General features: G+C 36.2%; 1 protein-coding gene across 1 annotated transcript; it reads left to right on the top strand.

The window, feature by feature from the left end:
- Window positions 1-5,668: 5,668 nt before the first annotated feature.
- On the top strand, window positions 5,669-9,279 carry LOC132191931 (laccase-7). Its single transcript, XM_059607068.2, has 6 exons — window positions 5,669-5,869; window positions 6,005-6,156; window positions 6,847-7,091; window positions 7,172-7,300; window positions 7,897-8,853; window positions 8,953-9,279. The coding sequence occupies exons 1-6, from the start codon at window positions 5,780-5,782 to the stop codon at window positions 9,081-9,083; spliced, it is 1,704 nt and encodes a 567-aa protein (XP_059463051.1). The 5' UTR covers window positions 5,669-5,779; the 3' UTR covers window positions 9,084-9,279.
- Window positions 9,280-13,027: the final 3,748 nt, after the last annotated feature.

A 13,027-nucleotide genomic window follows, 5' to 3' on the forward strand; every position in this document is an offset into this window, starting at 1 on the left:
ATATATATATATATATGGAGAGAAGATAAGAGATCTTAGTTTTCTTAGTTTTTTTTTTTATTTACATGTTTATACAATAAAAAGGAGAATGAGAAATTCGAACTAGTAATCTCTGCTTTATGAGACATAGAACACAACATATTAAACCTTGTGGACAGATCTTTGTTTTCTTTGGGTGTGTAAAGAAAGTAAAAACAAAATTGCAATAACAAGGTTATTAATGTAATTCATGGCTTTAGTGAGTAAATGTTTTGCCCATGGTAATAAAGGCGTGGCAGAGATGCACACAACGCACATGGAAATACCTAACACAGTTTTGTGACGACTATACTTTGATTACTTTCTTTACTACATTTACAGTTACATCTACACAACGCGCGGGAACGGGTACGTTCCGGAGTGGCGGGAAAACTACTACGCTTTCATCAACCATGTCAACATTTTACAGTGAGCATCTTTAAAAAGGTTAGTTAAAATAATTAATTTAAAAGTATATATATTTTTATTTTTATTTTTTATTTTACCAATTAATTTTTTAATATATTCTTTAACAATTTTTTTATTCTCTTATGTATTTTTCTTTAAAGATATATTTTTATTATATATGTATATAAAATCTCAAAAGTAGCCCAAGCCTCTCACATAGAGCTCCTTGCATATACCCTAGGTTGAGATGAAGGGTGTCCCGAGTCCGACATATATGACGTTTTTTTTTGGGTCCTAGCCCATCCAATGGTCTAGGCAACCCCAGTAAAAGTTGCGATAGTTTGCGTAGCATCGGATCTCATGCTGGGGCTCAAACTCATTAAGACTAGAGACAAATAGCAAAGGACTCGGGAATTCCAGCAAGTCCAAGAACTTTACCATATTTCCTTTATGATTTTTACCAACACAAATATAAAACCTAACACCGTCAATCATCGTCCAAGTCCTAGCCTTAGTAACGCTCTATTCTTGACATTTTATATACTCAAAATTGTCATCTTCGTTTCTGCCTCATTTTCATTGAAAAATGTTTAGATTTATAAATTGATGAGGTTTGGCTGTTTCACGGTTTTTTTTTTTTTTTTTTTTTTTAAATAATAATAATAATAATAATAATAATGTTTTTTATTTTAAACATTCAAGTCTTTTATAGGGATCCACCAAAGAGTGAACAATGTCTTAACCGCCGTAGTCGTAGTTCGCATTCTACTTCGGACAACACAACTAGGCCCATCATATAACTAAGGCTTGGCCCAATTTAATGAAGCAAACGTTATTGCTTGGCCCATTTTAAGGAAGCAAGCAAGAAAATCGCGCCAGTGCTGGGCCTTTGCTTGTCGGGTTTCGTTGTTTTTCTTGACATGTCCACACAAAGGAAGGGGGAGGAGGAATTCGAATTAGTGACATTAGGCGTAGTTCACAGCCGATTGAACTACCTTTTGGAGACGGATTTCGTTGTTATTGATTCATTAAAGTCAAAATTTCAACTATTTGCAACTCTCGCTTTGAATTTTATTTGGCAGTCCAGGAATAAGTTGATTCATGAGGCGTTGCAACGTGATCCGAGAAAGGCTATTTTGCAGCTTAAGATAAACTTGGATTCTCATCTCTCTTCTTAGCGTGTAGCTACTCTTCCCTCCCTCTTGATGTTACAATCAGAGACAACTTTGCGGTGACAGTTGCGGTTATCAGTGATTCTTTAGGAAATATTATTCTTCCAGCTACGCAGAAACTTCACTCCATTAATGTGCTCTTAGGAGAAGCCTCAGTAGTTCTTTTGGCCTCTCAACTGACTTATTTTACGGAGTGTGGTTGTTTTGCTTTAATTTGGAAGATGATGTGCTTCTGGTGATTTTTGTTGTGAATCAACCCCATCTTTTCCCCTCTTGGTAGCTTACTTTCTATTGTATCTAATATTACTCTTGATATCTCTTCCTTTCAAAGCTGGAAAGTTTTGAAAGTATTCAGATGTGCTAATTATTGTGCACACTTGTTAGCTAAATGGGCCGATACCCATCATGTGTTTGGTAACATTCCCATTGAATTTCTCATTCTCTCTTCCAATTGGATCAATAATGAAAAAGATCCGTCCTTATAACCTCTTTTTTTCTTTTCCTCTTTTCCCCTTTCAATTAAAAATAAATAAAAATCTGAGTAGATTCAAGGCAAATCTTTAAAATCTGAGTAGATTCAAGGCAAGGTGAGGTATCAATTTTCTTCAAACGTGTGGGTCTCCATACGGCACCGCCACCGACTATGTGCATCTCATTAAAATATTTAATGACTTACAATCTTCATACCTATAGATTTACTTATTTTGTAAGGAAAGTACAATATTGAAAAGGTTGATAACTATTGATTAGACTCAATAACTATTAATTAATTACTCAATAAGTTTTTTGAAAAGGTTGATAACTATTGATTAGACTGTTTTTTATACTTGATTAAGAATAATTACCAAATTTGAGTTGTATTACATATCAAGTGATATTTTATGGTTAAAGAGTTTTTTTCTTTACAATTTTTTTTTTTTTTCAATCATATTTATTATAGAAGGTTTGAATTAAATGTTCCCAGTTTCTCGAAAGGTTTTGAATTTGATGAACTAGTATTCTCACTTTCTGTATCATTGTCTTCACTTTGGTGTCCTGTTCTCAATTAAATATTGCTGTAGCAGAAACTTCTAAAAGACTCTCTGGGCATCAAAAAACAAAAAGACAGGTTCACACACAAAACCTGAAGCCACCAAAGCAATGGCCTCATCCCATAAAATTAACCTTTTTTAGGTTGAATTAATTCAAAAAAAAAAAAATTAAATCTAATATGGATGATTCTGACCAATTGATGAGGTTCTTTTAGACTAGTTCCTTGTTTTTTTTTCTTGGCGACTAGTTCTTCATTTACTATTAGACTATGTATAGAGTTAGTAAGAGTCTTTGGGTTGCGTGCGTGGATTTTAATTCCAGTATCATTATCATGTCTTCTTCTTTTTTATTTTATTTAATTATACGCAATCCGGCCACCGATCGATGACCAAACCATCGATCACCCGCACAAAGTTAATTACATAAAGATGAAAGTGACAAAAATGTATAGCTTCTTTCAACGACATTGCCAAGAAGACCACGGAACATTTTTCTGAACTGTTCATGATGTGCTCATCAAATGTTGACAGATCAGTTGATCTCACCGGAACTTATAATTTAAGTGGTTTACCAATTTCTGAACTAATTCGATCTCTATTCCTTGTGCTTGTGCGACATGTTTATATATATATATATATATATATAGTTTTTAAATATATATAAATATTGCCCACAGTATTAAGGCTATGACCCACTTTTTGTTTTTCTCTCTTCTTAATTTCCACAGAACGTTTGAATTGTCAGAGGATGTATTTTTCTAGGGCTACTGGCTATAAAGCCGATTTTGTCTTCGGAAACAGCATGGAAGCAACTAACGTTAAGACTGTGATTACTGTGACAGGAAACTTATGACCAAAACAAAAGGATAAAGAAAACGTTGAATTACTTTTTTTCTTTATATATATATATATATATATATATATGTGTGTATGTGTGCGCCCCTTTTAAAATCAATTCTGGTGCAACTATTTCAACCATTTGCTTTGCTTCGAATGTGAAAATGTAAATTCTTGGATCAGAAAACAGAAATATATATGCAAAGTTTAGGTATATATAGCTTTTTATGTTAGATTCATAAGAAAAGGGTTTAAATTCATTGACATGTCATATATATTAGTGGAACTATAAGAATGCGGGCAATATTTAGCCTTGCAATTTTACACGTTAAAAATGTGCTTTTAAACAAAATAAGAAAAGTCGCACATTTTAGAACGGGTAAACCAAACGGAAGAAATATATATATAAAGTTTGAATGAAGAGAACCATTAATTACTTTTCTTAAAAGTTTGAATGAAGAGAACCATTAATTACTTTTCTTATCAAAATAATCTCATATAGCAAAGACATGACGTATGAAAGATGATCAAAGATGAGCTAAGGTTAAAAAAAAAAAAAAAAAAGATGAAAGACGAGGTAAAGTCTATGATGAGTAGAAGATTCTATCTCATTGAATTACCATATGCCTACATTTCAATGACTAATTGCATGTAACTTCAGTGCCAAGGCAACTGACTAGTTTATCTTTGCTACAGTCTACAGAAACTTGGAGAAGATTTAGTCAACGGTTACCTAACCGATAACGACCAGAACTACGCGCGTGCTCCAAAATGTTTGTTCTAAATCAGGAACACGAAAATAAATAAATATTAATTAGAAACAAATTTATATATGTATATATATAATTAATGAGATCGATTATTTGGAGAGCTACATGCGTTGACAAAGATATATATATATAACAAACTGAGGACGACAGGGCTTCCTTTGTGTTAGCCATCACAAGTTACAACAGCTGTATAAATTTAATAATCTCAAAATATATTATCCACATATAAGTGCCTTCGATCAATATGCTATATATTATTGTTTTCTTTCTTTTTTCTTTTTTTGAATCAGCCTAATTAGCCTGAATCCCAATCTGTGATTGGTGGGATCGATCGATCGATATATTGTGATGAGATCTTGCCAACTCCGATACTTCTTGTAATAGAAAAAAGATACTATATATTTTTTTTTTTTAAAGAATGATGAAAGATACGAGAGTGATTATTTAATAATAAGTAATAATTTTAATTCATAGTTGTAGTTGTAACTTGTATGTTAGTACATAATCTTCTTTTTCTTTCGTTTGCTATTTACAGTTGGACGACAACCATTTTCTGCTTCAACCATTTTCCAACTCCCATAAGTTTAATAAGAAAATAAATGCATGATAAACGAGAAGTTTTGAAAATGATCATCATTTGGACAATTAGTCGAGCCAGAATTAATCATGATATCGAGTAATGCTAAAATCTATATATTTATCTGATCATTATTTCATCATATTGGGGGGGTCTCAGAAGTCTTGAGACTTATCCCTTCACCGGTTGCCATATTATACAGCTAGCTTAGCTCCCAAAATGAATGCCTGTAGAGAAATATCATTTGTTGGGAGCCAACTATGAAAGCATGACTTTTACATTTGACTACGTATCAAGATTGAAAGGAATCTCTGCCTGCCTCGATCGCCATTGTTTTTTCTACATACGTTTAATAATAATCATTTATTTCCTAATAAACAACGTGTTGTAATCATCACTCTAAAGCCATTTGAATTAATCAAACTAATCATATGAATTAGTCAAAGACAATGAATTAAGCGCGGTTCTCTGCTATAAACTATAAAGTACTGGAGAAATCTTCTTCTACCATGTAATTGTTACCAACTTCTAAAGGAACAACAACAAAACTTCAGCCACTCTTTTTTACTTTTACTTTTCTTTCCTTTTTTGTTGACTTCAACCACAATGCTTGAAAAGGTAAAAATTGCACCTCCAATTGTGATGACTTGTATAATTAAGCTTCTTTAGAGACGTTGGGTTGCCAACTAAGGAAGTTAGATAACGAAATTCCAATTCATCAAAACCCTTATCTAAACCCACGGGGAACTATTAGCTAACTTTTCACGCAATCGTGGCGAGTCCCCTCAGGCTTTCCCTATATATATAAGCCAATCCTTGCCTTGAGACAATATCACACAACCCAAAAACATTTTCGTTAGAGAACAACCAACTTCTCATCATCTGATATAAGTAGAAACTTTCCTACTTTGTTCCTCCATTCATCCCATTGATAGCTAGCTAGCCTTCTTCTCTCCAGTCCTCAGCATGGGACGTTTTGTGTTTTTGCAAGCTTGTGCTTTAGCTCTTTTAGCATCTTCTCTGGCTTCTGCTGCAATAGTGGAACATTCATTCAATGTAATTAACTTCTCTTACCCCCTATGTTTTCAACAATATTTGAAATTTTACGTATTAATTAATTACCCTTATGTTTTCGACAATATTTGAAATTTTACGTATTTTAACATCTCTTATATATTTACATTGTTTCAGGTGCAAAACCTCACTGTTCGGCGGCTATGCAATGAGCAAGTGATAACTGCCGTGAATGGAAGCCTCCCTGGTCCGACAATACGTGTTCGAGAGGGTGATACCCTTGTCGTCCACGTATTCAATAAGTCACCCTATAACATTACTATTCACTGGTAAATCCTCACTTTGGTCTCTAGAATCATAGGTTTGTCTTTGACTATATATAAAACATGGTGGCATTTTCTTTCACAAATCTCAAATTTTCAACATTTTTTATCCTCAGCCAGTTATTACTTTTTACTTATTGAACATAAAGTGATTACGTTTTCTTCACAAGAATTCAGTGAATACTTAGTCCATTACTTCAGGTTTTTCTCTTCTTTAAATTTGGTTAAATCTAAATTTAATTATTTAATTAATATTTTAATAGTCTCCTTCATATGTTGGCTAGAATTTTTACCTAAGTAAACGTGAGACTCAACACTTGAAATATTTAATTAAAATGAAAGATAATAAGTTTACTTAATATCATAACATCAATAAAAACTAAAAGATTTGTATTTCTATCCAAATATATATTCAGCATCAGAATATTATACTTTACTTCAAATGTATAGTTGTTTCTATTAAGAGTTCGTTTGGCCTTATAGTTTTGCTGTATTTTTAAATAAAATCGTAAAAAGTGTCTTGTCATATATTTTGAAATCGCAAACTTAAGTAATTAAATTATTTCGTTTTTACTTCATACTCTCTTTCTTATTATGATTACCAACTACATTAATTTTTTATTTTTTATTTTGGGATATTATCGTCATTAATTAGTTCGCACATGCTTATATTGCGGATGAATATTGTATTTCCAGGCATGGTGTATTTCAATTACTAAGCGGTTGGGCTGACGGGCCAGAATATGTCACTCAGTGCCCTATACGTCCTGGAAACAGCTATACTTACAAATTTAAAATCACCGGCCAAGAGGGCACCCTTTGGTGGCATGCTCACTCATCCTGGCTCCGTGCAACCGTCCACGGCGCACTCATCATCCACCCCAGAGCCGGTCATTCCTACCCGTTCCCTAAAGCCTACAAAGAAGTTCCCATCTTGTTTGGTACATCATCTTTGACTTTTCTAATTATTCTCTCAAAAGTAAGAAGCATGCCACTAAAATCTATCTCTTTATTATTTCAGGAGAGTGGTGGAATGCTAATGTCGTTGATGTTGAGAACGAGGGGCTCGCTACCGGTGCTGCTCCCAACATTTCCGACGCTTTCACAATAAATGGAAAGCCCGGCGATCTTTATCAATGCTCTCAAAATGGTACGTAACAAATCATGTATCGTTAATAATATTTGGATAGAAATTTCCTTCAAATAAGTTTGAAGAAAATATCTTTAAACCCATTTAAAATAGTGCAAAGTGTCTATAAACATTAAAAATGAACATTAAATTTAGTTTAAGTTAGTAAACGGCTATTTAATGGAATTATGATCTTCTCAATTTCATTTGAATTAGAGAATATCCATTTAGTTATAATGAAGGGTATTTTTGTCCCCTCAAAAAATGAAAAGACAAAAATACCCCTCCACTATTTTAAATGTTTATACACTTGACACTATTTTAAAGGAAAATAATCATCTCCATTTCAAATTCCCTTTATTTTCTCTCATTAGTGCATTTAGAAGGGTAAAATTGTCCAAATTTTTTTGAGGTTAAAATTTTTGGACAACACTATCCTTCTAAATATACTAACGAGGGGAAATGGAAGGGATTTAAAATGGAGACTACTCTTTTCCTATTAAATGAGTTAAAAGATATTTTCTTCATATATACTGACCGGTTTGCAGAAAATTTATTTCCATAATATTTTGTTCTATTAATCATGTTAATTTCTATATATCATTTTGAGCATGCAGACACATATAAGCTGAAGGTTGTGCAAGGAAAGACCTACAAGCTACGTATAATCAACGCTGCACTCAATAACCAGCTCTTCTTCAAGATAGCCAATCACAATATGACAGTTGTCGCTATAGACGCCTCGTACGCTAAACCGTATGTCACCGACGTAATTGTGGTGGCTCCCGGCCAAACCACCGACGTCCTTCTCGCTGCCAACCAGCCGGTGGGGTCTTACTACATGGCCGCAAGGCCGTACCTTAGCGCTCCAGGCGTGCCGGCCGATAACACGACCACAAGGGGCATCGTCGTCTACGAGGGCTCCACGTCAACTACTCCCCTCATGCCTGTCCTGCCGGCTTTGAACGACACCCCCACCGCCAACAAATTCTACACCAATCTTACCGGTCTTGCGGGGGGGCCCCACTGGTTCCCGGTGCCGAATCAAGTGGACGAGCATATGTTCGTCACCATCGGTGTCAACCTCGCGCCGTGCGGAGGGAACGCCACGTGTGGAGGTCCTTTAGGGCAGCGAGCCTCTGCGAGCATGAACAACGAATCGTTCGTGCTCCCGAGCAACAGCAGTCTGTCTATGCTGCAAGCGTTCTTTCTCAACGTGGATGGGGTCTACACCACTGATTTCCCCAGCGTGCCTCCGGTGAAGTTTGACTACACCAACCCCAACATCAGCCTTGACCAATCACTGCTATTTGCGCCAAAAGGAACCAAAGTGAAGAAATTTAAGTATAATTCAACGGTGGAGATGGTCTTGCAGAACACGGCATTATTGGCTGTGGAAAATCATCCTATACACCTTCACGGCTTCAATTTCCACGTGTTGGCTCAAGGGTTTGGGAATTATGACGCCGTTAATGACTCCAAAAAGTTCAACTTCATTAATCCACAGACCCGTAATACAATTGCCGTTCCTGTCGGAGGATGGGCCGTCATTAGATTCCAATTAAATAATCCAGGTTTGTATTTATTCTTTTAACTATATAATATATATCCCTCTTATATATATTATTTAAATTAATCTTTGTTTCTTACATTAATATACATATAATGTACAGGTATGTGGCTATTACATTGCCATCTGGATGTGCACTTGCCATGGGGGCTGGCCACGGCTTTTGAAGTTGAGAATGGACCAACTCCATCATCTACGCTGCCTCCACCACCGGCTGATCTACCACAATGCTAGAAGCTTTAAGTCGACGGCCATGGCTTCCAAGCCGTGTCACTGTTTTTTTTTTCCTCACATTCTATCATTTATCAATGTTTGTAGTTTGGCATTTGGTTAATTCGTTTGATCGAAAAATAAAATTGTAATAAAGGTAGGAGTCATCCGTTGATTCTTTTCACCATTAATTTCTTATTAAATTACATTAATTCCTCGAGTGAAATAATATTTGCTGTTTTTGCCTACATTTATTTTCAGTTTGTAAATTAATCTAATACTCTCGCTCCCTTCTAACATAATATTAAGGGTGGGTGGTCGACCATCATATGCTTGGAGGAGTATTCATAGTTCCTGTGAAGTACTCAAAGAGGGTTTATTTTGGCGTATTGGGAATGGATCCACAGCACGTATTTGGAAGGATAGGTGGCTCCCAAACCCCTCTACTTTCCGTGTGGTCTCTCCCATACGGGAACTTCATCCGGATGCAAAGGTGCGGGAGCTCATTGACGAAGGTTTGCATGGGTGGAATTTGAATAAATTGGAGCGACTTTTCTCACCGGAGGAGATCCAAATTATTCTTTCCATCCCAATCAGCAGTACGAATCAGCCAGATACCTTGATTTGGCGTGGGACGGCAAATGGTATGTTTTCTGTAAAAAGTGCGTACCATATGCAACTTGAGCGTGGGGTTTTGGATCTGCCCGAGAACTCTACTCACAGGGGAACCACTGATGTATGGAGGCAAATATGGACTTTGACAACTCCAAATGCAGAAAAACATTTTCTATGGAGGGCTTGTCACGACATTCTGCCCACCCGGGAAAATTTGCTGAAGCGGAAGATCATTCAGGATCCCATCTGTCCCCTGTGTGGCTTTATGGTGGAGACCTGTTTCCATGTATTATGGGAGTGTCCTGCTGCACTGGACGTATGGGGTATGGGTCCAGTAAAATTTCAAAAAAGTCATTATGAAGGCCCAAGTTTTATGGAAGTGGTGGCAGATTTGTTTCAGAAATGCACAGTAGAGGAGAGGGCCCTGTTTGCTGGATTAGCTCGACGTATCTGGATGCGGCGAAATGACGTACTGCATGGGGGCTCGTTTTCTCATCCCACAACTCTGCTACAGATGGCCCATCGGGCACTTGAGGAATTTCAGGAAGCTCAGGTAGGCAGACCTGTTTCTATCCCGGAGCAAGATGCTGGAATTTTGACTAGATGGACGGCTCCGGAGCAGGGATGGGCGAAAGCGAACTGGGATGCTTCCCTTAATAGTGTTACTGGACGCGTGGGCTGTGGCGTTGTGATACGTGATTATCAAGGCCGTATGATTGAAGCTAGATGTATATCGCGTCAAGGTAAGCTCACGCCGGCTGCAGCAGAATCATTGGCAGCTCTTTTGGCGATTGATACGTGTTCAGCTTTGGGCTTAACACATGTTCAACTAGAAGGGGATGCCAAAGGTATTATTGAGGCCGTCAACTGTGATGAGCCTGACTGGAGTCGGTTGGGGCACATGGTGGCTGATATTAAGGTGAAGTTACAAGTGTTTACCAGGTGGAAAATGTGTTTTGTGAAGAGAACAGCAAACCAGGTGGCACATCTTTTATCAAGATATGCGATGAAATAGAGGACTGCTACTGTGTGGAGAGAGCCTCCAGAATGTATCTGTGAAACTATTTTGCTGGAGCAATTAGCTCTAGCAGAGTGAATTCAATAAAAATAGATCTTTATTCAAAAAAAAAAAAAAACATAATATTAAGGGGTAATTATCTTTTGCCTCGATGAACTATAGTGCATTGACACTTTCTCTCATGAACTACCAAATATGACTCATGACTCCATCAAACTACCATCTTATGACAAAAAGTCCAATTCCATTAGTTAAAGAGGTTAAAATTGACGGTCAACGATCATGTGCAAGTCACGTGTTATTTTAAATTTTTTTTCTTCCACTTTTGCCTTCGCTTCTGACCGAGAAAATAACATTTATACCTTCCTAAACATATTAACTTTATTTGTTTGAAGTGAGGGTAAAAGTGAAGAAAAAAAATTGGTTTTTTGCTACCACAAAAATCGTCAAAAAGAAATCCTTTTTGGGTGGGAGATCTTATAAAACTCCACCATATATACCAAGAGCCTCTCCATCGTACGTTCTATTCTCTTCTCATATTGAACATTATTTAAAAACTGTAGGGCTTGGTACGGGTGAAGTCGGTGGCGGAAATAGGTATTCCGGCCCCGCCACCACTAAAGTTAAAAAATTTAAAAATGCCACCGACTCTTTTCGCTGGAAGGGTGTTTTCGACATTCATTGCTACCATTTCAAGTCAATGACGGTGGCGGGTGGTAGACAAAAACTAAATGGGCTTAATTGGAGTTTGTTTGGTCCTAATTTGAACTTTTTAGGCCCATTTTGAATGTTCTCGGCCTAGTTTTTGTTTTCTTATTTGGACCGTTTGACTGTTTGAGGCTTTTAATCTTTGAACATTTTTGGGCGTAACTAGTGATATTAACAGCTTAGATACATATTAATTCCAATGAGTTTTCGCCATGAAATTAAAGGTCGCATGCGTCCAGCCCCACACGTGCAAAATGGCTCATGCTCCATCTACTACCATGTATTACATTGTAATAATGCTAGTAACAATTGAAACATGAAAGTCTAAACCATGCTCCATAATCGATCGACCCATCAAACAACAATGTAATAAAAATACATGTATTACAATGTAATAATGCTAGTAACAATTGTACCACTTACAACAATAAAAACACATTAAAACAACACTAGTAGCACACAACAATAAAAACACATTAAAACAACACTAGTAGCACAACTAAACAATTGTTACTAGCATTATTACATTGTAATAATGTAATAAAAATACATTAAAACAACACTAGTAGCACAACTAAATAATTAAACATCATTAAAAGCATGCAGTAGTACCTAAGGTATACAAGGAAATAAACATCATTAAAATTAAGCGCGCGGGCCTCCCAAGCCAGTCGAATTAATTAATCATCATCAACCTTTGGTCCCTTCAACATCCAAATAAATCAAAAAATAAACATGTTGTTCAAAAAACATCACAAACAAAACAAGAAAATTGGAAGAAAAGCATCTGAGAAAGCCTGGCCAGATTTGGTTGACTTTTGGTAGAATAATCATGATATGTGCTTCCGTATTCCGTATTAAGTAATTAATCCCATTCAGAATGTAATTCAAATCAGTTAACGATCAATTTCTTGCCTTAAAAGTGATTCTTGTGGCATCTTTAGCAAGTTTTTGATATTTGCTAAAGAATTTATCTGCAAAATATTAGTGGAGGAAGTAGAACAATCCGAACAAAAACCAAAAGTAGTACTCATAACTATCGCGTCGATCAAGATTTGTTCCAGATTCTGCTCGTATTTGCTTCCTTAAGAATGTTCCAATTGGTCAAACTAATCTGCTGTAGCTAGCTAGATAACTTAAGTTTTAGTGAAACACACGCAGCGCCAACTCAAATGCCCATGACGAAATTCCGTTGGCAGAGTTGACAATGCATGGGTGTTTTAGGTTTTGAAGAGAGAAAACAAAAGACAAACATATAATTAATCTATGTGAATTTAAATAATATACAGAGTCACAGAAACCTCCTTTTTCTTTCCATCTTGATCTCTTGGTAGCTGCCAGCTAGTAACTGCTAACACAACTAAACTGGCAAGTGGCAAATCAAATGCGTATGCAGATTTCCGATGGATTATTTGACAAGTCTCTGACAATTGTGAAGAAGTCAAAAGATCCATGTATTTGAATAATACCACACACTTACCACGCAGATAATATCGTATAGGATATGATGCTGCCCAGTTCGTTAAACTCCATGCATGCTACCTCTCTATTCTCTAATATAAATAGGAACACTTCCATTTTCATTCCCTCTTCAGCTCTTACTTCATATCTTTCCTTCTCTCCAATA

Source organism: Corylus avellana, chromosome 10 (genome assembly GCF_965113065.1).
Source record: "Corylus avellana chromosome 10, dhCorAvel1.hap1.2, whole genome shotgun sequence".
NCBI classification, from domain to species: domain Eukaryota; kingdom Viridiplantae; phylum Streptophyta; class Magnoliopsida; order Fagales; family Betulaceae; genus Corylus; species Corylus avellana.

Coding starts and splice junctions, on each gene's coding strand:
- LOC132191931 (XM_059607068.2), top strand. CDS start 5,780: ATGGGACGTTTTGTGTTTTTGCAAGCTTGTGCTTTAGCTCTTTTAGCA. Junction 7,301..7,896: donor TTATCAATGCTCTCAAAATG/GTACGTAACAAA, acceptor TTGAGCATGCAG/ACACATATAAGCTGAAGGTT. Junction 8,854..8,952: donor ATTCCAATTAAATAATCCAG/GTTTGTATTTAT, acceptor TATAATGTACAG/GTATGTGGCTATTACATTGC.